We start from the raw sequence: 27,988 nt of genomic DNA, 5'->3' as shown, positions 1-27,988 counted from the left end.
TAATGAATAGTTACTGTTTGGAGAATAATGAAAAAACTTTAATGAATACTATATGGACTAATTAATTATTGAAATAATAAACTTGTATAATCAGCCGCTTATTTCTGCCTTTTTGTGTTTTTTTTAATCAAGAGTAGGTGGAGATTTTATATTTTCTAATGTAACGGCCACCTTTTTCATTTCTAGGATTCCTAAGGGATCTGTGTGAGGTCTTACTATATTTATTGCTACCTCCTGGAGATTTCCAGAACAAGATCATGCGATACTTTGTCAGGGTAAGTGTAAACTCCTATTAAATAAATGTCTGAAGAAACTTAGAGTAATAATTTTCAAAATATTTGGTCTCAGGACCCTGTGAAACTCTTAAAACTCATTGAGGACCCCAAGGAGTTTTTGTTTACATGGGTTTTTGTTTATAGATTTATTTATCAATATTTACTGTATCATAAGTTAAAACTAAGAAATTTTGAAACACAAGAATGCACAAGCACACATTCCATTAGTTAATTAATGATATCATCACACCATCATGTTCGTTTCTGAAAATAACACTGTGTGTTTGTCTCCCTCCATCCCTCAGAGGTCTCTGGACAACACTTAGACAAACTGCCTTAGAGTCAGATACTGGGATTTTGGGTTATAACAAGGATATGTTTTAGATTTTATTTAATATAGCTTTACCTATAAACTTACTGGAATGAGGCTAATTAAAATAATACTTCTGGATAGAAACTTAAAAAAAAAACCCAGACAGTTAAGATTCTGCTTCTTATAATTAGAAAATTATTAAGTGGGATGAGAACAGTAGTTTTGGAATGTTTATGTCCTGTATGTAAACATTTGGAGTAAAATTCCAAATATGGATATAAAGGAATAATATTTTGGTTTTGGCTGCTGGTTATGATTGAGAAATGCTAGCTAGCTACAACTATTATGCTGGTTGAATGGGTAAAATGAAAGCTTCTAATTTATATGAAAAGGAAAGCTTAGAATCTTTTTAGTCTATCATCCAGCAAAATAGATACTAATTGCTGAGGTGTGCTTTTATGCTTATATGTTATTATTTAAGCAATACCACACAATTTCTTAGTACCTAAGTTGAGTTCAGTGTCCTTCTCAAGTAGGGTAGTGGTACTGTGAATTAGGTAGAAAATGATTGGTTTTAATAGGAAATGTCTGATAGATGATGTATTTTTAAGACCAGTTATTTGGGCTAGTCATTATCACGGGTGGTAAAATACCTGACAGGTTAATCGCTAGATTTCACAACTGTCACTGAAGGAAGATACTGGTAGTCAGTTATAGCTCTCATTCACAGAATCATTGTCTTCCTGGTACATTTGACAGCCACTGCTAGGCAGTGTCTCAGCTACTTCCTTATGGCTGACAATCTTTTCCCTCTTGAAATTCTGTCTTGTCTTGGGTTCCATGTCATTGCTCTCTTGATTTTTCTCTTCGCTTGGTCTCTTTTTTAGTCCTTTTTAGATGCCTTAACTCCTCTTATATCTAACTTTTAAATACTTAAGTTCTTAATCCTAAGCCCTCTTCTTACCCATTCCTATGCCTTTAAAATCCATTCAAGTGCTAATGACTTTCAAATTTATATCTTGGTACAGACTTCACTTATGAGTCCCAGGCTACTGTGACATGCTGCCCACTGAAATCACCATTCGATTGACCTTTTAAACTTCAAATGTCCAAAATGGAAATCTTACTCTTGTTTCCATGTCCTCTCTTGCCTTTTAAGTCTTTTCTCCATCCTAGCCAATGCCATGACCATCAAGTAAATTTTTCACATCTTGAGTTCTTCCAGAGATTTGCAAGGCCATGCATGATGTGGCCTTGTTTACCTCTCTGGCCTTTGTGCCATGCAGTCACTGTATTCCAGTGATACTGATTTCTCCAAAAGTGCCATTTTCTCCCCACCATAGGGCCATCTTATACTCTTTTTTGTCTGCTCAGAATGGTTCCCCTTATTTTCTTGGGTAAATTGTCTACATCTTTCATATCTCACCTTCTCAGAAATGCCTCCCCTGACCACCCAATCTAAACTTCCCTCATAATTCCCTATTACCATACGTAAGTAAACAGTTATTTTCCTTCATAGCATTTGCCATATTTAATATTATAACTGGGTTGTTGTGTTTATTTACTTGCTGCCTCTTTCTGCCAGTAGTACTGTGAGCCCCATAAGGACAGAGGACATATCTGTATCATCATTATGTACTTAGTGGCTATCATCACACCTGGCACATAGCAGATACCCAGTCAGAGAATTAGTTTTAGTAAGAGGAAACCTATTTGCCCTTCTTGCTGCTGTGGTGTACATGCTACTTTAGCTTCTTGAAGATTAAATTGACTTTTAGGAGATGGAATGAAGATGTGCCTTATTACATGAGGTTATAGTTTAAATAAGTAGGATTGTTTAAAAAGCAAATATATTTTGCTATAGATTGCTCTTTTAGACCATTATTTCATTTCTTTATGTTTGAATAATTATAGGGTACTATATTCAGCAAATCAGTTTTTTCTTTTTTTCTTTCAGCTTGATGGTTGATCAGTTTTCTTTTGTTGGTAATTCAGGTTTTCCCCAAAGATGCTTTTGATCAGATTAAATAACAGATTAAAGAGTTGTTACTTATTTCCTTTATAGGGATCCTTTATATGAATTGTACAAATCACAGAACTTGACTGTAATAATTGCTATTTAGTCGTGTCTGCTTTCTTTCCATTACCATGTTTTATTTAAAGATTCATGGCCTCAGTGACTTTGTAGCTTTTAAGCCTTCATATTGGACAGCTGGCACTTCTGTCAAAGTAGAAATTATAAGGAAAAGGCTACCTATTTTGGAATGTTTAGAGCTTTCACTAGAACCTGTATAGGAATTGTTGAGTCATAGGATTACATCTTGACTAACCAGACCCTTTCATGAGGCAAATTAGAAGATCAAAGTAATTTTCTAAGACAGATTGACAGATTGCATTGACTAATAAGAATCACTAGATCTATTCAAAATTCTTTCCCACATGTGTTTTTTTCTTATTTTGCAAAGAAACTTGCAAAAAACTTGGTTTTATTTATGCATTTTCTTCTTACATAGTACATTTAAAAATTTGAGCATATGAGTTCACCTGGGTGGCTCAGTCGGTTGGGCGACCGACTACAAGCTCAGGTCATAATCTCCTGGTGTGTGAGTTCGAGCCCCGGGTCAGGCTCTTTGGTGACAGCTCAGAGCCTGGAGCCTGTTTCCAATTTTGTGTCTCCCTCTTTCTCTGCCCCTTCCCTGCTTGCTCTCTCAAAAATAGCAAACATTAAAATTTGAGCATATGTGGCCAGAGACATAACTTGAAGGAATGAATTATATAAATATAATTTTTAAAATTTGGAGACTGAAGCTAATCTTGAAAGAATAAAAAATTACTTCTAATTTAAGACTGTAAGATGTCTTAAAAGATGCTTGAAAAAGTTATTGGACCTGCCCCACGTTGGGCATAGAGATGACTTTAAAAAAAAAAAAAAGATGTGCCTAGCTGGCTCACTTGGTAGGTTATACCACTCTAGGTCTCAGGGTTGTGAGCCGTCAGGGTTTGAGCCCCACTTTGGGTGTAGAGATTACATTTAAAAAATGTGAAGAAAAGAAAGGAATTATAAAACAGAAAGTTATTGGAACCTTCATGGATGCCTTTTGGAAATGTTAATTCATCCTTAGGTAATAGTTGTCAGAGACTTGCACAGCTTACAAAAAGTGGAATTTATATAAGATAACTCACTGAAGGAAAATAAAGTGAAGGCTACCTTTATGAACTTATTATACTGGAAAATGAACCAGATAAGTTAGAGATCTTGGTAAAAGGAATAAATAAATTGGTCCTTTAATTAGAGAAGTGAAACATCCTGTTAAACTGACATTTATTTAGCCTTTCCAGTATTCTTAAGAAATGGTGTTTTATAAATTTAGATATCACATGCGTAAAAGGATGAAGATTAATAATGGGTGAAAATATGGTATAAATAGGATCAGCACTAAATTCTTAATTTGCTTTATTTCCATTCCTTTAATATTTATCAAATGCCTGCCATGTTTAAGACAGTGATCTTGAGTAAATATTTTTGAAGATAGATAAATCAGTAGATCAACTAACAAACGTCACTTATATACAGAAGGTTCCTGGATATTTGCGGTGTTTCAGAGAAGTAGAAGATAACACAATTACATGGGGAATGATAAGTGATAAATGCCATAAATTCAGGGCACGAGTGTATCTTAAACATGTAAGTAAAAAAGTGTTCAGCTGGAATGATCAGGGTTTAATTTGATTGGAGATTTCATTCTGTAGTCAAGGGCAGGATTTTAATAGGTTGCAGAGTAAACAGTTGTAAAGAATGAGAAGATATATTCTAGAGAAAGATGAATAATTATATTACCATATTATTTTTTTATTTTCTCTTAGGAAAAATTTCAAACACAGACAAGTATAGAGAATAATGCAGTAGACATTTATGTACCAACTAGCAAAATTTAACCACTGTTAATGTTTTGCTATAGTTGCTCTTTTCCTCCCTTGAAGGTAACCACTATTTTACAATTGGTGTGTATCTTTTCCTATTATCCTTCATTTTTATTCTTTTAATTAGATGTAGGAATTCATAGACACTTGGTGCCATGTTTTGCCTTCTAAAACTTGACATAAATGCTAACATACTAGAGATACCCTTCTGCTTTTTTCTACTCAACTCTAGATGTCATTGTGGAGATACGGCCAAGTTGATACAGGTAGCTTTATCTCATTTATTTTAACTGAGGTGGTATTAGGTCATCTTTTTATAAGATGTGTTGATTATCAAGTTTTACATGTGTCATATCTTTCTTAAGTAACAGCATTATGTTATTTACATTATGCTATTGATTTGAGAAGTATATTAAGTTAAATTTGCTTTTTTTTTTTTTTTTTTTTTTTTTTTTACATTTTTGGTCCAGGAAATCCTTGCACGAGGAGTTCTTCTTCCATTAATAAATCAACTCAGTGATCCTGATTATATTAATCAATATATCATATGGATGGTATGTACTTTCTAAAATTACAACTCTGTTTTTAAAGCATTTTTTTAAAATTTAGAAATAATATCTGGGGATCAGGATGATCAAGCAATAATTTATTGAATAAATTAGGTAAAAATATATTTATAGATAATCTTTATGTTTCTGGTATTTCTGTTTGCTCATAGGTTGAAAGTGCTAGACAAATTCATTGTAAGAAGTTTGTTGATACGATAATCCTCTCACAATTTTGGTATTGTTACCACTTATTTAAATTTTAAAAAAGGATGTTTTCCTGACGGAGTGTATAGATTATGAGTACTTTTAAAAACTGCTATTTGGTTTCAAACACGGCTGTGGTCTGAACTACTTAAATATATGTACTTTATGTTTTATACTATATAGTGGAGGAAAATGAGGTAGGAAACCTGGACTGAGAATGGGAGCCTGTGTGTTTTAGGTTTGTTTCTGTAAGTTGCTTAGTGTGTATATAAGTAGCTAACTCATAGTTTTCTCATCTTGGCAGACATATCAAAGGGTTAGTGATTATTAAGTTTAGTAGTTATTTTTGTGTGATTATATATGGCTTTCCTCAATAAATTCATGGTCAAGGAAATATTGTAAATGGAGTGTTGCTGGAATACTTTGATAAATACTTCCAGATCTTTGATTCATTTTCTTGAATTGGAATTTTTCCAGTAACTCAGTCTAGTTTTCGTAGGAGAGAGTTACTTTATTTATTGTTCTTTGTTTCCAGTAGCCATTATCAAACTAGCCATTATCAAACTATGGAGGTCACACAACTTGATTCTTCTTTTCCTTTATCCTACTAGGCTCTACCAAAAGCTTTAAAAATATGTATATCTGTCTAATTAAAATTTTTACAAATACGTATCCTCTGGTTAGGAGTTCTACTCTGAAATTTATTCTAAAGTAGTAATAAGTTTGAAACAAAGGCCATTAATGGCCGTTGCTTATAATACTGAAAACTTGAAAGCTTTTTAAGTGTTCTACATAGAGGATTGTGTAATTATGGCATATTGACACAGTAGAATATTTTGCAGCCATTAAAAAGAATGATGATGGTAGTGTATCTTGAATATGAAAACATGTTTATATTTTTAAGTTGAAAAGGATAACTAAAAGTGATGTGTGTTTGTAGATAATGCTTTTTAAAAACAAATATGTAAATATTTATTAATGACTGTATAATTCTGATAGTGTATATACTGATTGAAATGTTAATAGAAAGGTAGGATTATGGTAGTTTTAATTTTTCTCTTTTGTTTATATATTTCATTTTATATGGAATATTGGGTATATAACAAAAAAGTAATGTTTTAAGAAATAGGAAAATACAGGTAAAATTTAAAAACATTTAACTAATAAAATAAGGGTAAAGGGTATTAAAACATTTTGTTATAACACCAGAAAATGGATGTTTTATGGTGTATAATCTTACCTGTGTTACAGAAAAGGGTGCATGTTCACCAGAATGTTATCTCTCACTCATGGGATTAGCAAATATTTTTATTCCTATTTATATTTTTCTTTAGCTTTCAATTTTTCTTTTGCTGACCTTGTATTAACTGTATAATTAATTGTATGGTGAAAACATTTTGGGGGGGTAGATTTAACATATAGATAGTCTAAAAAGAATTCAAAACACCAAATTTTTACTTGTTCTTCCCACACTTGGGCTTCTACTATTGTGTATGATGCTTGTGTCTTTTTGCTATTTAATGAACAGGAATTGATCACTATTTTACTTGCAACACAATATCAGAAAATATATTTAAAAGAGAGGAGTTTATCAGTAAAGGATCTCTAGCCTACTTGTGGTCTGGTTTACAGTCTTTTGACATTATTTGTGTGGAAAACCTTGTATGCATAGGTATTATAAACATTAAAATAAGCTCAGTTCTTAGTTCAGTTCATTTCTATGAACTTAGTGTACAGTTCATTTCTATTTGAAAGGAAAAGTTTAGAGCAGTTTATTATTTATTTATTTATTTTTGAGAGAGAGGGCACAAGTGAGTGAGGGCCAGAGAGAGAGAGAGACAGGGAGAGAGAAAACTCTATGAGGCAGAGAGAAAGAGAGAGAGGGAGAGAAGTGGGGCTCACCTGAAGCAGGGCTCAAGCTCACCTGATGGGGGATCTCGAATTCAAAAACCATGAGATCATGACCTGAGCCAAAGTCCAGTGCCTAACCACGTGAGCCACCCAGGCACCCCCAACAGTAAGCAGTTTAGTAGTAACATATTTTCTCTCTGTATAAACTGTTAGTGTTACCCAACAGTATTTTTTTTTTTAAGTTTTTTAAAATTTATTTTGAGAGAGGCAGAGAGGGAGAGTGAGAATCCTAAGCAGGCTCCCTGCTGTGAGCACAAATCCCTACTCAGGGCTGGAGCTCACAACCTTGAGATCATGACCTGGGCAGAAATCAAGAGTCTGAAGCTTAACTGGAAGCTTAACCCACTGAACCACCCAGGCACCCCACCCCACAGTTTTAAGTCATTTCTAAAAATAGTATGGGTGAATTTGCATTATTCATCTCTGAGTATGTATTTTTTTTAATACAAACTAAGGATAAGTCTTATCTTTTACTGTGGAATAGATTACTTAATTGGCTCATATTGTTATCTCTAGAGCAGATGAATGGACAGCTGTTAATTTGTTTCTTAATGTATTCTTAGAAAAATCAAGACTTTAATAACCTACCTTTTTTTTAATCACTCAAGTAAAATTTACATGAAATAAAAGAAATTGCCAAGTGGTCTTCCGAAGTTGTGTTCTAATTTTGCGCTTTGGTAGTACCATTTGAGAGTTTTTGTGTCTCCACTTTCTGGTCAACATTTGGCATTGTCGTTTTGTTGTGATTAACTTGCATATCTAAATGATATTTGAGCATCTTTTCATACACTTACTGGCCAGTTTTTCCTTAGTTCTGAACTTAAACGATCACTAGTTTTTTGACCTCTTTGGAGAATGGATAATATCTCAAGTCTGCTACCTTTTCATAGATCCCCTTATTGCTTTACTTAAATTTTATTGGCAGTCACAGTGGTTAGTTACTTCATAATATCCTTGACTACTTTTTCTCCCTCTATCTTTGTTATTTGCTTGGTGCAACCACACTCTGGTTAAATTCAGCTCTACTCTCCACCCCATTCCTGTTCTTAAATAGCACGTGGCTCGAGAAAAAGACAAAATGACAGAGTTATTTATGTCATCACATTGATTCTGTGCAATTTAGGTCAGAGAATGTTACTTTTCTCTTTAAAACCCTGCAGTAACTTTTCATTCCGCTCAGAGTAAAAGCCACAACACATATTGTACGCTGCCCGATGTGCCTTCCATTGCCACTAATCTCGTCTTCTACTCCTCTGCCTCTTCCCGGGACCATGAGTACAGAGGTTTTCATTTTGTTTTCTTATACGCACTGGAATAAACACTTGCTGTAAGGTTCTGCCTAGCACATGGTAGGCACTGAAGATTCCTTTTTTCCTTAATAAGTCCCCCTTGCACATATTGTTTGAACTTTTTTTATAGATCCGTGATTCTAATTGCAACTATGAGGCCTTTATGAACATTATTAAATTGAGTGACAATATTGGAGAGCTAGAAGCAGTCAGAGATAAGGCAGTAGAAGAATTACAGTATCTTCGATCTCTAGATACGGTTGGTGATGGTAAGTCATTTAAGTATGAAAATGTCTTCTTTAATCATTACTATATCTCTAAATAAAACTTTAATTTGCCTAAGTGTCATTTTATGCTATTTTTTACCTTAACTGCATCTAAATCTTTATTATGTTAACATGTGCTAAGAATAAAAGCATTATAATTTCCTGAATGTGAAGCAATTAATACTGTAATTCTCTAAAAATAATTGGCATGGTTTAACTTTAATTAAATAATTTCACCATAAAATTTCAGATTATTTCTCTTATTGTTTGCTCTGTTCATTGGTTATTATGTTAAAGTAAGTGCATGTTTAAAGTATTTCATAAATAACATTACCGATTTCTAGCTTACAATCAATTTGTTTGCTTTTAGATATCAACACTATCAAAAATCAAATAAATAGCTTATTGTTTGTAAAAAAAGTATGTGACTCAAGAATACAGCGGTTACAGTCAGGCAAAGTAAGTACTTTCTAATTAATGTTTAGTTACAAATACCTTAAATTCATTTAAATATCTAGCAAATAACAAGAATTGGGATATTAACCAGTGTAGCCCTCCACAAAAGGCCTTGCAGAAAACTTTTTGGATACACTGTATTATCCTATTTATTAAACGAAGCTAAAGAGATTAAAAACTTCCTGAATAATGCTACAGTAATTAAAGGTTTTTTATTTATTCATCTATTCATTTGTTATTCAAAATTCAACCTTTACATAAATTTATACAGTGGGCACCATTTTAGATGGATGTAATAGACAAAATCTCTCTCTTCATTGAACTTAACATTTTAGTTGCAGAATCAAAAAATAAACCACTAAGTAAATTAATATATAATGCTAAAAAATGTACAATATGAAAAATAACAAGTAAAGCAAACTAGAGGGATAGAGAATGTATAAGACTGTTTTAGATAGATGCTGACTGATTTGGTGACATGTGAGCATAGAGAAATCTGATAGATTAATGAGAAAGTCCTGAGAATTTTTGTCTTTTATTGATCTTTCAGGCAAAGGTAAAAGCGTATACAAAGGTCCTGAGATAGGAAAGTGCTGAGTTAGAGCAGGTCAGTATGGCTGGTATAGAATGAATGAGAAGGGATTATATTAGGAATGAAACTGGAGAGGAACCTTGGGGGTTAGATCATATATAGTTTTATCTGCCATGCAAAATTATTTCAAAATTCTAATTATGATGGGAACCCATTGGAGATTTGTTCTGGCGACTGACATGATCTGACTTACGCGTTAAAATGACTACTTTGGGGGCGCCTGGGTGACGCAGTCGGTTAAGCGTCCGACTTCAGCCAGGTCACGATCTCGCGGTCCGTGAGTTCGAGCCCCGCGTCAGGCTCTGGACTGATGGCTCGGAGCCTGGAGCCTGTTTCCGATTCTGTGTCTCCCTCTCTCTCTGCCCCTCCCCCGTTCATGCTCTGTCTCTCTCTGTCCCAAAAATAAATAAAAAACGTTGAAAAAAAAATTTAAAATGACTACTTTGACTCTTGGTGATGATTAGATTGTGGTGGAGTTGCGGGGGACAAGAATGGAGACTGACAGATCATTAGGAGACTACTGCTTTAGTCAAGTAAGAGATGTCTACAGAGGTTGTGAGAAATAATTGAAGACTGGATATAGTACTGACAGATTTACTAAGAGATTAAATATCGAGTAAGAGAAAAAAAAGGAGGATTCCTAGAATTTTTGGCCTGAGCAACTGCATGAAAAATGTTGCTATTTACATTTATAAAATGGATAATACAGGGAAGAGGAGTTTTGGCAGAGAGAATTAAATTTTCATGTTTTAGTTTGAGATCCCTGTTAAACAGTCAAGTCAACTCACTAATTGGTAAACTTTGTAGTTCAAGGGAACGGTCAGTGATGGCCTAAACTTTGAGGATCCTCAGGATTATTAGACAGTTATTTAAAGTTGAGACTGGATGGATGAGGTTTCTTACAAGAGTGAAGGTGAGTAAGAAGATACCAAAGACTTAGTTCAGTGGCACTATAGTTACTAGAGTTTAAGACAAAGTGGAAGATCTAGCTAAAGAAACAGCTAAGTTGCTGATGAAATTAAAGGAAAACCTGGGAGTGTGATATTCCAGAAGCCAAGCATAGAAAGTTTTTAAAGAAGTGAGAGATCACATATTTCAAAGGCTGCTAATAAGTTGAGGAAGATGAAGACTCAGAATTGGCCATTAGATTTGCCACCAGGGGAATATTGGTGATCTGATAATAGCATTTTGGAGTAGTGGAGAGAAACCCTAAGTGAAACCAGTCCAGGAGAAAATGGGAAAAGATGAATTAGAAATAGTGATTATAGGCAGCTGTTTGGAGGAGTTTTGCCCTGCAGAGAAGCAGAGAAATGGGGCTTTAAAACAGAAAAAAAGCAGTTTTTACTACTTTTAGTTTTTAGTGTAGTCAGGGTTTTTTTGGCTGATTTTCTATTTTGGAAATTTATTGTGACTCTCTGGGCTTGTAATTTTGGAGTGTATTTAAATTTATTAAGGAACAGAAGACTAATTTTTGTAAATCTTGGTTTAGTTTGCTGGATTAATTATAACTGACCTTACTTGAGGCCACATTTGTCGTATACCTGAGTATATGTGTATGTATGACTGTTCTAGTTAAGTGTTATTTTAAAATTATATACCCGTGAAAATTCAGAATGGAAGAATGGTATGATTTCACTTATGCTTAGTTTACCTTATCTAGACCTTAGAGTTAGTGATCCTTCATCATCATTATTTAAAGTCCATTTGTTGGGACACCTTTTGATAGCAAATCCTTTTAAAATTTAGATGTCTTGTTTGAAGCTCGTCACTTCTATTTTGAATATCAAGCTTCACCTTTTTAGTAGTTCAGGTCATACAGTAGTTTTTCTTTGAAAGAAAAATCAGAATCCCCACAGAGGTGAAGTTTTTTAACCATACTACCCATCTTGAAATCTTAGAAGGCCCTTTATCTTTTTTATTACTAATAAGGTTGCAGTGAATACTCTTCTGCATCCCTTATCTGTGGAGCTGCTTCTGGGAAGGAGAAAAAGGGATAAATTTGAAGAAAGAAGATTTAGATAGGAGAAATCATATGCTGGCATTGGGTAACTTTATGCCAAACGTTTTAAGTCACTTATCTGTTTATTATACAGTATTTAAAGAAATTTTTTTTGCATTAAATTTTTTTCCATATTTTATTTTATTTTTTATTTTATTTTATTTTATTTTATTTTATTTTATTTTATTATTTTTTTAATTTACTTCCAAGTTAGCATATAGTGCAACAGTTATTTCAGGAATAGATTCCTTAATGCCCCTTATCCATTTAACCCATCCCCCTCCCACAACCCCCCAGTAACCCTCTCTTTGTTCTCCATATTGAAGAGTCTCTTATGTTTTGTCCCCTCCCTATTTTTATATTATTTTTGCTTCCCTTCCTTGTGTTCATCTGTTCTGTGCCTTAAACTCCTCATATGAGTGAAGTCATATATTTGTCTTTCTCTGACTAATTTCGCTTAGGATTATACCCTCTAGTTCCATCCACATAGTTGCAGATGGCAAGATTTCATTCTTTTTGATTGCCAAGTAATACTCCATTGTGTGTGTGTGTGTGTGTGTGTGTGTGTGTGTGTGTGTGTGTGTGCTTTTTTTTTTTTTGCATGTTGAGTTTGATAAGTTCTTTATATATTTTGGATACTAACCCTTTATCTGATATGTCTTTTGCAAATGTCTTCTCCCATTCTGTCGGTTGCCTTTTAGTGTTGCTGATTGTTTCCTTTGCTGTGCAGAAGCTTTTTATTTTGATGAGGTTCCAGTAGTTCATTTTTGCTTTTGTTTCCCTTGCCTCTGGAGCCATGTTGATTAAGAAGTTGCTGCGGCCAAGATCAAAGAGGTTTTTGCCTGCTTTCTCCTTGAGGATTTTGATGGCTTCCTATCTTACATTTAGGTCTTTCATCCATTTTGAGTTTATTTATATGAAGGGAGATACTAAATACAGAGGACATTTTCCCTCCTTTTTTCAAGTTATCTTCTTTCTCCTTTATGTACTACCTGTATCTAATTTAGTATCCACACCTAATTAAGGCAGCCTAACTTTCAGAAAAACCTCACTGTCTTTTTTAAAAAGATGGTTATGAGGGATGGATTTAGGAATACAGACAAACTGATACTTTACCGAAACATCATGGGTTTTATGGGAAAAGCTGCAGGCTTTGAAAACAGTCTTTCTTGCCAGCTCTGTGATCATAGGCAGCCTTTCTGATCTTAAGCTTTCTTCTCCAGTAAGTAGGATTGGCAATATTTATCCAATAGGATTGTTGTGGATAATAAAGTAATGTGTATAATGTACCTAGCACTGTGCTTGACATATAGATTCTTTAAGTTTTGAACCTATGTTTGTTTTATTTTTTTATTTTTCATTTTTTTCTGTGTGTAGGTAGTTATCTTACTGTGTTACTTTGAAAAATGAATATAATTTACTATTTAGGTAGTGTGAGAAGAACATTTTATATAAAGACTGTAGAGTTTTTGCTCTGTGAGAAGCAAAATGACTCTGAATATTTTCTGTTTTCTCATTGGATAGACCTCAGTCTATACTTGAGAATGTTGGTATTTATTTATTATTGCACATCGTGAGTATTCCATACATCCCTTTAGCCCCTAAAATATTTGTTTTCATTTGAAATATGTGTAGAGATAGAGAATATTTGAAATTCCAATAATTTAGAATTATTTTGTATTGAAAGAAATGGATGCTTATCATACTTTTAATGCATATTCACTAAACAACTTAAAATAACTAGGAAATTCTCCAGGCTTATACTGTTTTGAGAACCTAAATGAATGAGAAGGAAAAAACACTTTATTCCATTTTAGTGTAATGTTTTTATATCTATGTAATGATCTTTAACCTAGTGAGTGAATAGATAAAATATTAACCTATATTTACTTTTATTTGTAGGAAATAAATACTGTGAAACTGGCAGCAAACTTTGGGAAACTTTGCACAGTCCCCTTGGACAGCATTCTTGTAGACAATGTTGCACTACAGTTTTTTATGGGTAGGTAAATCCATCTTACGAAAATAATAATAGCCCTTGAAATTTTTAGTTAAGTTTATTTTTTATTTTGAGAGAGAGAGTGAGAGCGAGCCTGAGTGGGGGAGGGGCAGGGAGAGAGAGGAAGAGAGAGAGAATCCTAAGCAGGCTCCACACTGTCAGCATGGACCCCAGTGTGGGACTCTAACCCACGAACTGTGAGATCATGACCTGAGCTAAAATCAAGAGTCAAACACTTTACTGATTGAGCCACCCGGGTGCCCCACCCCTTGAAATTTTTAATAATTGTAAAGATTACTAAAATTTAAATATCTGAAATTAAGCATGCCATTTATGTCTTTCCTCCGCTCTTCATTTTCTGAAATAGTCCTTTTCTTTGGAAATCATCGAGGTGGAGATTTATTTTGTTTTGAAGGAACGAAATGCTTTGCATAACTTAAATGTGTGTTTGTTAAATTGCTTTTAAAATAAACCCTAGGAGGGGCGCCCGGGTAGCTCATTTGGGTAAGCATCCGACTCTCGATCTCAGCTCAGGTCTTGATCTCAGGGTCATGAGTTCAAGTCTCACATGGGCTCCATGCTGAGTGTGCAGCCTACTTAAAAGAAACACTCAGTGGTGTTTAAAAATAAACTCTAGGAGATTCTACTATGAATTTAAATTGATTAATTTATTTTGAGAAAGAAAGAGAGTGAGCAGGAGAGGGAGAGAGAAAATCCCAAGCAAGTTCTGCACAGTCAACACAGAGCCCGACATGGGGCTCGAGCTCATGAACTGTTAAGATCATGACCTGACCCGAAATCAGGTGTTGGACACTTAGCTGACTAAGCCACCCAGGTGCCTCTAAATTGTTTGGGAAAGAGTACTTTATCAGCAGTACACAGTGCTTATAAGTTATTTGTATCTTTCAGTGCATGAATGGGAAAGGGGTTTTTTATATCATTTTAATAAATATAAATATTTAGTAATTTTGATAATATAGTTGATCCTTGAACAACACAAATTTGAGCTCTGCAGATTCACTTTACTTGGATTTTATCCAATAAATACAGTACAGTAATACAAATGTGTTTTTCTAATGACTCGTAATAATTTCCTTCTCTAGCTTACTTTATAGTAAGAATACAGCATATGATACATTTAACATACAAAATGTTATATGTGTTAATTAACTGTTTATATTAATGGTAAGGCTTCCAGTCAAGAGTGGACTACTAGTAGTTATGGTTTGGGGGGAGTCTAAAGTTACACATGGATTTTTGACTGCATGGTGAGTCAGTGCCCCTAACTTCTGCATTGTTCAGGGGTCAACTATACATCAAAATTGCTTTTATCTGGAGGACATTTTTATTAAACTTCCCTGATTCTTCATTTTCATGACCAAAAGCATAAATACATGGCTTGTTGAAGATACTAATCCTTATTTTTTAAATTTGTGGAAATATTAATATTATAATTAATAATCTTTATTGAGAACAGAAGCTGAATATTGAAATAATTTATTTCTGATGAAGCCTTCTGTGCAATTATATCCCCTAGAAATTTTATCATGAAAAATGAAATTTTTTTTAAAAAAAATATGCTTCAGTTTGTGCTTTTTACATAACTGTGGTCTTTTTAGCTTAACAATTTGTGATGTAAGTATTCTTTACCTCAAGCATTTGCCTAACAGTTTGAAAATATAGGGTTTTAAGTATTTGAAACTTTAATCCTTCTTAACTTGTTATATGGTTACATGCACCCAAAAACATGTGACATGAATAAGTACATTGTTATGGATTTTGTTTGTTAGATTACATGCAGCAAACTGGAGGTCAAGCACACCTCTTTTTCTGGATGACAGTGGAAGGATACCGAGTTACAGCCCAACAGCAACTAGAAGTTTTATTAAGTCGTCAGAAGGATGGAAAACATCAAACTAACCAAACCAAAGGTCTTCTAAGAGCAGCTGCTGTTGGAATATATGAACAGTATTTATCAGAAAAGGTGGGGATATATTTTTGTTACTGTTTTCTTAACTTCTTTGGTAGCACCTTTAGTAATAATTTTTGTAATATAAATGAATATTCATTACTTATACTAGGCACTGCTGCTTGGAAACAGTGTCTCATTTAAATCTGATAACAGTCTTATTGTATATTATTATCTTCATTTTATAGGTAAAGAAACTCATGTTTAGAAAATTGAATTAACTTTGCCAAGGTCACGCAAATACTAATGATAGAATCAAGATTCAAGGGCACACACTCTAGATTCAAGGACACAAAAGATTGAAAGTAAAAGAATGGAAAAAGATAAACCATGCAAGCAGTAACCAAAACAGCTGGAGCGGCTATACTAATATTAGACAATAGATTTTAAGACAAAATTTATTTTTAGAGAAAAGAGGAACATTTTATAATTCTAAAAGGGTCAGTTGATCAAAATGATAAAATAATTATAAACACAACAGCAAAACCTACACAGACACATAGAACAAAACCTGATAGAATTGAAGGGAGAAATAGACAATTTAACAGTAATAGTTGAAGACTTCAATACCCACTCGATAATTGACAGAATGATTAGAAAGAAAATGACCAAATGGGAAAAAAAAAATGGCCAAAATTATACAAGAATCGAAGAACACTGTAAACCAATTAGATCTAATACATCTGTAGAATACTTGCACTAACAACAGCAGAATACCCACTATTTTCAAGCTCTTGTGGAACATTGTCTAGGGTAGACAGACTTTTTACTAGGCCATAAAACAACTCTGAATTTAAAAGGATTGAAATTAGGGGCACCTGGGGAGCTCACTTGATTGAGTGCCTGGCTCTTGATTTTGACTCAGGTAATGACCTCACTGTTCAGGGAATTGAGCCCCATGTCAGCCTCTGTAGTGACAGCGCAGAGCCTGCTTGGGTTCTCTTCTTCCCTCCCCTTCCCTGCCCCTTCCCTGCTTGTGTGCTCTCTCTCTCTCAAAAATAAGTAAAGAAACATTAAAAAATGTATTGAAACCATAGAAAGAATGTCTATCGTAGTACAATTAATTAGAAATTAACAAAGGAATTTTGAGAAATTATAAATATTTAAAAATTAACACATTTCTAAGTAGTCTCTAGGTCATAAGGAAATCAGAAGGAAATTAGAAGGTATTTTGTTTTGTTTTTTTGTTTTTTTTTTTTTAATTTTTTTTTTTTTCAACGTTTTTTATTTATTTTTGGGACAGAGAGAGACAGAGCATGAACGGGGGAGGGGCAGAGAGAGAGGGAGACACAGAATCGGAAACAGGCTCCAGGCTCCGAGCCATCAGCCCAGAGCCTGACGCGGGGCTCGAACTCACGGACCGCGAGATCGTGACCCGGCTGAAGTCGGACGCTTAACCGACTGCGCCACCCAGGCGCCCCGGTATTTTGAATTGAATGAAAATGAGAACACAATGTATCACAATTTATGGGATGCAATTACAGCAGTGCTTAGAGGGAAATTTGTAGCTTTAAATGCCTAGTTAGAAAGAAGAAAGATCTCAAAATGACAATTTATATTTTCATCTTAAACCAGAAGAAGAAAAGCAAAATAAATTCAAGGTAAACTGAAGGAAGGAAGCAGTAAAGATCAGAATAGACATGAGTGAAATGAAAAACAGAAAAACAGTAATGAAAACAATAAAACCAAGAGGTGTTTCTTTGAAAGAGAAATGAAATTGAAAAACTTTAGCAGGATTGGCCAAGAAAGAAAGTCACAGATACCAAAATCATGAGGCATCATTACCAACCATATAGAAATCAAAAAGACCATAAGCAAATATTATAAACAACTTTATCACAACAAACTAGACACCTTAGGTGACATGGGCAAATGCTTTCAAAGACACAGATTGCCAAACTGTCATTCTGATAACAAAGCCAGACAAAGACCTCACTCAGGAGACTATCGACCAATATCCCTCATTAATATGGACACAGCAATCCTTGAGATTTCTCACACTCCAGTACTTGTAATGGCTATGCTATAATACCTTTTAATTTATACTTAACTAGCACAAAAGTTGGATTTGAATTTAAGTGTGAATTTTGTTTGAAACCTGCTCATTCGTCCATTTGCTTATATTTTTGCCTTATGAAATATATCATACGTAACAGAGTGCACATTTTAAAGAATAATACTATAACAGACACCTTTATACACCCCATTTAGCTGAAGAAATAAAACATTTACTATGCTTTTGAAGATCCCTAATATATTCTTCACCTGTGTTCACCTATGATGTTTACCGGTTTCTTTAATTCCTGATGAAATCAGTTTCTTGTAATTATTCACTTGCTTTTCCCTACCATTTTAATATACATGTGTGTTCTAAAGCACACATTGCTTGTACACTGCTTTATTTATTTATTTATTTATTTATTTATTTATTTATTTTTATTTATTTATTTTGAGAGAGAGAGAGAGAAAGCGTGAGCAGGGGAGGGGTGAGGAGAGAAAGGGGGAGAGAGACTCCCTGCTGTCAGCTCAGAACCCAATGCAGAGCTCGATGGACAAACCACGAGATCATGGCCTGAGCTGAAATCAAGAGGAGTCAGAGTCGGACATTTAACCGACTAAGCCACCCAGGTGCCCCCTTAGCTTTGTTTTTAGCCTTTATATAAATGGTCTGATACTATATGCGTTGTTTTATTCTCATTATTATATTGATATTTATACATTTTGATTCATGTAAGTATAGTTCATTTTCACTGAAGTATTTTATCATACACATATACAAGACTTTATTTACCTTCAGTAATATTTATGAGCAATTTGGTTTGTTTTCCATTTCTTTTCTCTCATACTTTTGTTCTGAATATTGCTGTTCATGTTTTCTTATTGCACACATTCAAGAGTTTCTATTTAAAAACACAGCTTTAAGGTATATATCAAAGTCTTTCTATGTTAGTTTTTAAAGTAGGTTGTGGTCATTTCTTTTTTATGTAATCCAGTGTGGGGATTATAGTTAATACTGGATAAATAAAAAATTAATAATTATTTAAGCTAATTTCTTTCAGCATTTTAAAGATAGCATTTCATTGTTTTCTGGCTTTTATGTTTCTACTGAGAAGTCAACTATGAGTTTGTTACTCTTTTGAAGGTCATCTCTTTTTAAAGCATTGAAAGACCTCCTGAGTCTTGGGAAACCTTTCCCCAGGACACAGCAAGTCCCACATTTTAGCATTGGATGGAGAAGATTGACAAAAATTCAAAACCTCAATGTGATGCCAGAAATTCAGGGCTGAAGGCAACATATTAGTGTCAAATGACTATGGTGTGGATTTTTCACAGTCATCGTTGTCTTTTTTCCTTAGCTTATAATATTGGCAGCCATTATTTGCTCTTCACAGTAATGGACTCTATTGTCTATACTGCATCTACAATTTAAGTGATTTGTTATCCTGGATATTCACAGTCTGTCTTTTACTTTTCCTGTCATGTGTTTTGTATTGTGATAGGACTTTTTAATTTTTAAATTTCTTGAATGTTTATTTATTATTGAGAGACAGAGATAGACAGAGCATGAGCAGGGGAGGGGCAGAGAGAGAGGGAGACACAGAATCCGAAGCAGGCTCTAGGCTCTGAGCTGTCAGCACAGAGCCCGACGTGGTGCTTGAACTCACAAACCGCGAAATCATGACTTGAGCCGAAGTTGGATGCTTAACCAACTGAGCCACCCAGGTGTCCCAGGACTTTTTAATTTTTAACATTATGAATATTAAAACCATGTTTTCTAAAAGTTGAGACATGAAAATGAGGATAATTACAGTACCAACATCAGCATGACCTAGACAGTGCCAGAAAAGAAGACTAAATGACTATGTCGTTTTAATGACAAAGAGAAGGAGCCTTATACCTGGATTAGGGAGAGTAACCAAAATAAAGCATACTACATGATGTATAAAAAATGTTTTGAGATTGGTCTTGGTGGAGAAGAGGATATAAAAGCAAATATTGAAACTGAATATTGCAAATAATTTTAAATTAATAAAAAGTTTTTGCTTTTGTTTTTTGTTTTTTTCCATCTCCCCAAAAGACCCCAGTGATCAGTTAAAACTAGTGAGGATTAAGTGAATTAGCTTGGGCACAGTGTACAAATGAACACACATTAGCCTATCTGTCCCTTGCTTGCTTTGTAAAAGTAGAGTTACTTTTAAACTGAATAGTGTTACATTTCATGATTCAGAAGTTTCAGCTGAAATATCCTGTGGGTAAACAAGAGAGAAAGTTTTGATAACGTGTTCTGGCCCTTTCAAGTTTAGAACTTATTCTGGCAGTTCTTAACCAGCAGTCATGCTTTTGGTAGTGTATTGTGTTACATCACATTGTGGCAAGAAGGGTATGTTTCCCATAGCTACTAGGTTCTTCGATGTGAAGAAATGGGGAGTTTTAGATAATCTTGATGTTTAACATTTTAATAAATTGCAGAAAACATAAAAGAAACTTTGCTTTTATATAAATACATATTTATCAGACAGTGCAAATGTAAATTTTGACAAATTTCTTTCAGTCTATAAACTTCTTACCGAAGAAAATGAAAAGATCTTACCTGCTAAATAATGTATTCCTTCTATACAATACTGCTAAAATGGGGTACCATTTGCTTACCTGTGATACCGAGGCTTTCATAAAAGTTTTTTGGTCAATTTTTAGTTTCTTCAAAACATTCATAAACACTTAATGAGATTCTTGACATTATAAAAGGGTCAGAAAATAAGCATTTTAGACATTTGCTTCAACATGGCTATAGCTATCGTTGCCAGCCATAGAAAAAATGCTAAAATATTGATAGCAGTAAAATCATGTTTTCAAAGAATGGGAGAAGAATAATGTCTTCTAATTTGAAAATACATAAAAAATAAATATGGTGGAAAGAATTATGGTAAACCAATATTTTTATTTTTATTTATTTATTTTTTTGGTAAACAGAAATTTCTATGCCTTTTTCTCCAGAACTGTTGAATGATCTTTGAAGAGGCTAAGAGGAACCTTGAGAAGGGTGGTTTGACCTAAGTTGTTTTTGTGTGGGTTATAGAAAAACTCAGTGAACAAAATGGCTAATGTTTTTGTTTGTTTGTTTGAGATGAGACTATTGAGGACTCAAAAAATATCACCAGAAAGGGACCGCCAGCTTTAATAGGATTTTCTGTTTCTTTACTAAAACTATAATTTGTTTGGAATTCACCTTCACTCTCACAAGTTTAAATGATCTGTGTGTTTTAAAACCATTTTTCTTGAGGAAGAGAAGTTTAACTTTTAATGACATGCATTATGCTTTGAAGTGTTTAAAATGGGCATTTTAGACATAAAGTCTATATGGTAAATTCTTAGATACACTGGGCCTATAGGTCTAAAAACCTGCTGCTGCTTTTAGTAAGGAAAGTCTTAGTATTCTATGCCAAAATGGTTTTATTGAAAGGATATTTATTTATTTATTTTATTTATATATTTAAAAAAAATTTTTTTTAACGTTTATTTTTGAGACAGAGAGAGACAGAGCATGAATGGGGGAGGGTCAGAGAGAGGGAGACACAGAATCTGAAACAGGCTCCAGGCTCTGAGCTGTCAGCACAGAGCCCGACGCGGGGCTCGAACTCACGGACGACGAGATCATGACCTGAGCCACCCAGGCACCCCGAAAGGGTATTTATTTAACCTGATGTCATCACATTGGACTGATAAGGGAAATAAGTGTGATGTAGGCTTAAGAATAGAGGTAAAAGTCAAGGTGAATTTTGTATTTGGTTGTATTCAGTTATACCCTCTGGTTTAAGAAGAAAAAAAAAAAAGTCCTAAAGTCTGCAGGCAGATTAGAGAAGTATTGTTAAAAAAGGAAACATAAAAAGTAAAAATATCTTCATCAGATCGTGGAATAAAAAGGAAAGTAATTTTTTAAGTTAAATATAGATAATACCTGTTTAGTCTTATTATATTTATAATCTTTTTAAAAGTCTTCTATTTATGCACTTTAATAATACACAATAATAAAGCCTGCAATATTTATTATATAATGAAGAGCTTAAAAAGTTAAATTGTGTATCAGAAAACAGAACCTAAATAGTTAGGTTTTTCTCAAACATTATTTGTTGAATTAGTCCTATTAATTACTAATTGCCACTATTAAGTAGTCCTTTTGTTTAAATAATCACATTTGTGTAGTGGAAAAGTGCAGAACACACATTAATAGATAATTCTGAAAAAACACATTTTTGTATTTTTATGTTAAATAGTAAAAGTATATAAATATTTTTTTCTATATTGATTCTTTGAGATCTGGTTAGTTGTGTCCTGTGATAACTCTTTAAAAACGTTGGTCACCCTATACCAAAGATGAGGCTTAATTCAGTTCTGTATATTTGAGATTATAGGAAAAAGTAAACTAAATGTGAAATGTTGTAATTTTCAAATTTGCATCTTCTTATTTCCTAGAAACTGAGTTTAGTCATCTTAGAGGGCAAATGAAAGGACAAACTAGCTAACATCAGTTCCTCTCTAATATTTTTTTACAGACTTGAAGTTGTTTAGTTTTTTTGTTGTTTCAGGGGAAAACATACACACACCACCACACCACATCCTCTCATACACAGTCAACAAATAAGCACCCTCCCCTTCCTCCTCCAAAAAGCTCCAACCACCCTGCACCACCTACTTGGGTTTACTAATTATAATGTTGAATTAACAAGGGAACATTAGAAGTTGTATAGTCCTTTTCCTATACATTTATACTCTGTTGTTTACTTATTTGTAAACCTTTCTCTTTTTCTGTATTTATCCATTCTTTTCTTTAGATAATTCTATTGGATAGCATAAAGAAATTATTTAAACAATGCATTCTTGTTCTAGTTTTTTAAAAGTTAACATCCTTATCACTCATTTATTCTCCAGAGGCTTCAGAACTAAAAATTCAAGTTGACATGCCAAAGAAGACCATATTTCTAGTTTTTCAGCATTTTTTTCTTTCAATAAAGAAATTTTTCACATTGAACATCAGATTTTATATTTCTGTGGTGTATCTGTCATATTATGCACTTTAAAATGAAAGTCGTTGGAAGAAATTAACTTTTCATATTTTTGCCCTCCCATATCACACTGGGATTTTGCTACAGCGATATAAAGCCAAATTTAGGAAAAGGATAGTCTCTTTTAAAGGCAACTTAAAAGGACTATTTCTAGTGTTAAATGATAAGTAAAAAATGGCTTATTGTTTTGACAGTCATTAAATAGACATCCAGGGCTACTGGATGTTAAACACTAATTCCTAATGACAGTGTTTCTTATGTGCTAGACACTGGGATTGTATGCCTTAGATAAATCTCTCATGGTTACATAATAATCGTAGGTGGTATTATATCCATTTTGCATATTGTGGAAATTAAGCCTATTGAGAGGGAACTTATTCAGCAAATGCCAGGATTTAAATCCATGTTTGTCTCCCATTCTGTATTACATTATGACAAGAAGGTTTGGTTCTTATTTCAGCCTTATTAAACATCACAGTGTTGTTTACAAAGCAAGGATTTTTTGCCAGTTACTTTCAATAATATGATTCCACTATGTAATTCTTTTATAAAGAATAAACTTGTATTTAGAAACGCAAAATGCTATTACTACTGTTATTTTTCTCTGTTTGTTAGGCATCTCCAAGAGTTACTGTTGATGATTATTTGGTAGCAAAATTAGCAGATACTTTGAATCATGAAGATCCAACCCCTGAAATCTTTGATGACATTCAAAGGAAGGTATATGTTGAGTTTATCATTCTTTCTTATAAAAAATATGTATTTCTTTGTACATGTAATTCAGTTTTTCAAAGGTTATTGAAACATAAAAGTATAAATAACTAAAAAGGTGAGTAATAGAACTCAGATTTCTCAGTTACAAAAAGGATAATAGGCCAGTTTGTTCATTTAATTGACAAGTGAGGAAAATACTTATGTTGGGTTGGTATTTAAATCTAAAGGGCCAGATACATAGTCTTAGACTTTCATGAGTTGATATGTCAGTAACCTGATGTAATTTATTTTACTGTGATCCTGGAGCCTTTATGTGGGCTTGTTTCTTAGAATATAGTACTTCCTAGAACACTATATATAACCTGTCATGTGACTTGTGTTGCTGTAGGACCATTTTCAATGCAGTTTAGGTATTGGAGTGTCCCTTAGTTGTGAAATTAGTTGAGAAATCATTATTTGTGATAGAGGCTTATTGTTGATATCTATATATCTGTGATCTGTGATTCTTTATAGCAAGACCTCTGTCTAGCTTTTGGTGAAATCTTATTAGTGAAAATTAGTATATTATCTGTATTAATGGTGGAATATCTTAATTTATTTCAATAAGGTTTATGAATTGATGCTACGAGATGAAAGATTTTATCCTTCCTTCAGACAGAATGCACTTTATGTGCGCATGTTAGCCGAGCTGGATATGTTAAAAGATCCTAGTTTCAGAGGATCAGATGATGGTGATGGAGGTAAGGTGACACACATTGCACATGTGTGTGTGTTTGTGTGTGTGTGTGTGTGTGTGTACACATAACGTATTCCTACATATATTCTGTTGCCAAAACATGATCTTTAAAACAAGATAGAAAATACCTTGAAGCCCAATTATAAATTATATTTAAATCTATAAATGAATGACAAAGTTTAGTTACCTCACTAAATCAAAATGTTGAAAATTTAATAACAGATTAGAACATAGCTATAAAAGCCTTGGAGTCTTAAAAAATGTTTTCTTGAATTGTATCACCCAAATATTTTTTATGATAGTTTCCCTTTTGCTAATAACTAATAGTATTCATGATTAACAGGATTATTGAGAGGATTAAATGAGATAACAAGTAGTGATCCTGAGAGTGTACCATAATCCAAAGAGCATTGTTTTAAAAAAACAGTTTTTTTCCCTTTAATTATACCCTGCACAGTATAAGCTGGAAGAAGCTACAAAAGTCATTTGTTTCAACATTGAATTTTTTCAGATGAGGCTATTACCGCTGTGGCATAATGAGGAAAGCAGATTTTGAGAATCAGAATATTTAGATTTTACTCCTGTTCTGCTACTTAGTACCTCTGTGATGTTGGCCAAATACTTAATTTCTTTAAGCCTCATTTTTCTTAGTTGTAAATCTAGGATAAAATTTTTGCCATATTTTCAGAGTTATTATGATATCATTTGTCGGATTTAAGGGAAATTATGTATATGAGAATGATTTATAGACTAAAACACAAATACCAGTTTTTATCAGTAGTATATAAGCTGTTATTTAAAAATAGTGGGAGAGGCAGCCTTTAGAGCACAAGTCTCCATATTGTGAGGCCCAGTGGCCATTTTACTTGTGATCCAATTCATTAGTACTTATTAAACTAATTAAATATATAAGATTTGATTTATTTCAATAAGGTTTGAAATTTGTCTATATAAGCAATGAAAATAAAAAGTAAATGGGAAAGATTTGACAAAGTAATTATTTTAAGAGAATGCTTTAATTTTAATCATTCACTTATGAATAGGTTTTAAGGGCTGGACCATTGGGGTTGGACATACAATAGATCTCTTAGGTAGTAAGCACTGCTTTAAAAAGTATCTCCATTATAAAAGGTTCTTAGCCTTCCTTCTCCTCTGTCTCCCCTTCCCCACTCCCTGGTCTACATTAATAAGATATTACTTTTTAAATAATCTAAGAAACCCAGTTAGAGAAGTTTGCATTTGAGTTTTATTAACTTTTATATTGGTTGTTGGTCTAGTATTGTGGGAGTTTTAGTTAATACTCTTTCTGGTTTTATTTCTAAAACTGGAATAATATTCCATTAACTGGATTTGATTGCATAATTAAGGAACTTTTTTTTTTTTTGAAGAGTACTTCTGTAGGAGCTAACCTCAAGTTTAGTTTATCTGTACTTACTGTCTGTTGAAAAATCTTTTACAAAGCTGCTGTGAATTTGCAAGTAGCAGCGCTATTTCCAGAAAGGACTATTAGAATTTTTTTTTGTCTATTTCAATTCCATCTACTTTAGAAATTTCTTAGTATTGTGAAGTGGATTTGCTATATGACCCAGAATGAAAGAAGATATGTTGAATCATAATCAGCTAATTGTATGAGCTTCTAAATGATATATAATTTAAAATGGCGATAGTAGCAATATATTCTGTGGGAGTAGTTTTTGATCCTATAGTGTAAGAACTTTTCCAAAGTCTTGTAAATTCACTTGTAGCTTTTATTCATAATCTCTTAAGTGCTAAAAACCATACCTTAACTTAAAACTGTATATGAATTTTACTTGGCCATACATTAATTTGTATTTTTAACAGAGTTGCATCTTAATGGATAACTTCGCGTGTTCAGATATAGAATAAAAAACTGAGGGAAAGACATTAATTTTAATAATGTATAATTGACTTAGCTCTCTAACATTACTGTTTAAAAATAATTTTAGTTGCTTTTTAATTAAATGGCATTGTATATGAAGTTTTATATATCTTGTTTTATTAGTGAGATATTTAGGAACCTAGGGTTGCAATGTTTTTGAGCCAAATCTACCAAGAATAAGTGGAAATAATAGCTATATTAATAATCTATTTATTCTTCACAGGAAAGAAAAGTTTTATTTGTAATACGTCTTAATCCAGTAAAAACTAACAAAATACTTGAGACCTTTCTTAATGGACTTCACTCTGCAGTGTTTTCCTCATATTTACACTGTATCAGACAACTTCATATGATAATGGGAAAATAAAATATTTAATAATTGTTTTCCTATACATGAACACCTTTTTTTGGTATATGTTTTAGATGGGGCAACTTAGGTACATAAATATTTTCACTGAAATACCTGGCTTGGAAAACCATGAGGCTTAAGGAAACAGGTGTTTGGGAGTACCGTACCACAGTTTTCTGTGCTCTTTTGTTAATAAGTCTTTGCTTTGGTGACTTTCATTCTTAGCGTTTTAACCTTAGATAAAACAACTCTTTCCAAAATGTTATTAATGTATATACTAAGTTGAATTTTCCCTCCCACAGAATCTTTTAATGGGTCTCCTACAGGAAGCATAAATTTGGTAAGTACTCTTAGGGTGCCTTAATTATTAAAGTGGCTTGAAAATATTATAAAAGGTGAGCCATAACATACATAAATAAATGATATATTAGAAGCTCTCAGATCATGCTTTAATATTTTAAGAAGTTACTTGCTTTAAAAGAAATGTTAAATTCACATATAAGAGCCTCTGAAATTTATTTATTTTCACTTATAAGAGTGTGCTTAAGTCACACCTGCATAATTCAGTTGTATTTGATAAAAAATCGATTTCATATTTTCATTTCCAATATTTAGTATTTTGAAGTGACTTTGAACAGTGGTGTTTTGAATAGTAAACTTGTGACATATAAATGTGTACATTGAAATTCGCTCTTTCTTTTTGTGTGTAGAAGAGAAATATAAAATTAGGATATCTGAAAAATTCCAGATATTTCTAATAGTGTACACTGTAACAAATTCAGGTTTTTGTATATATAAAAAAAAAAGCTTAAAGCCTTATAGTAAATTAAGCAACTTTATCTTACGATTACAGGTTTAAGAATGACATATTTTTTAACATATAAGCTGTCATTGGCACTTTATACATTCATAGTAAAGTGTGAAATAATGAACATTTCAGTTCTTTTATATATCCATCCTTGGCATGAATAACTTACTTCATAAAATGTTGCTAGGAAGAAATATTATCTTCTATGAAAGTTTCAGTGCAATGTTTATCGGGGGGGTTAGGGAGAGATTGTTTCCTTTGTTTTTCATTCTAGCTACACTACTTTCATACTTTTTGTAATAGCTAAATGGTCTAGAGGTCCATTATCTTATGTTGTCTTCTGTATTACTAAAATGACCATATTGAGTGTTTTATTACTCTATAAATTACATAACCTTTAACAAAATACCAAGGCAGTCAGCTATAGTGTTATGTCAGAGGTGGTGTAACATTTAGAATATTTTCCTAAGTCATTTGGTATCACTACCATTTTTTTGTTGTACTCCATAGCCTTATAACGAGAAGGAATAACTCCCAGAGCATGAAGAAAGTATTAGTAATAATGTTCATTATATAGAAAAAATGCCTAAATGCAATGAAACTTTTCCTTCATTTGAAATTTCAGGTATTCATATTTGTAGTGTTTGTATAAATGTGTGAACACTAGTAACAAATACT

At 33.1% G+C, this 27,988-nt stretch overlaps 1 protein-coding gene across 5 annotated transcripts in view; it reads left to right on the top strand.

The window, feature by feature from the left end:
• The window catches only part of SNX13 (sorting nexin 13), a 135,605-nt gene that overhangs the window by 68,702 nt on the left and 38,915 nt on the right, over positions 1-27,988 (top strand). For all 5 annotated transcript variants that reach the window (XR_013553464.2, XM_078441586.2, XM_060632622.3 and 2 more), the window contains 9 exons: positions 187-275; positions 4,980-5,063; positions 8,592-8,730; positions 9,098-9,186; positions 13,677-13,776; positions 15,564-15,757; positions 23,419-23,523; positions 24,125-24,257; positions 26,805-26,842. Coding sequence is in view for 4 of the 5 variants with exons in the window: in XM_078441586.2 (XP_078297712.1) it covers positions 187-275; positions 4,980-5,063; positions 8,592-8,730; positions 9,098-9,186; positions 13,677-13,776; positions 15,564-15,757; positions 23,419-23,523; positions 24,125-24,257; positions 26,805-26,842 (971 nt within the window). In the remaining variant the exon portion in view is untranslated. The remainder of the gene's footprint in view (positions 1-186; positions 276-4,979; positions 5,064-8,591; positions 8,731-9,097; positions 9,187-13,676; positions 13,777-15,563; positions 15,758-23,418; positions 23,524-24,124; positions 24,258-26,804; positions 26,843-27,988) is intronic.

Source organism: Panthera onca, chromosome A2, assembly GCF_046562875.1.
Source record: "Panthera onca isolate mPanOnc1 chromosome A2, mPanOnc1 haplotype 2, whole genome shotgun sequence".
In the NCBI taxonomy this organism is placed as follows: Eukaryota; Metazoa; Chordata; class Mammalia; order Carnivora; family Felidae; genus Panthera; species Panthera onca.
This window is presented reverse-complemented; position numbering and strand designations above follow the sequence as displayed.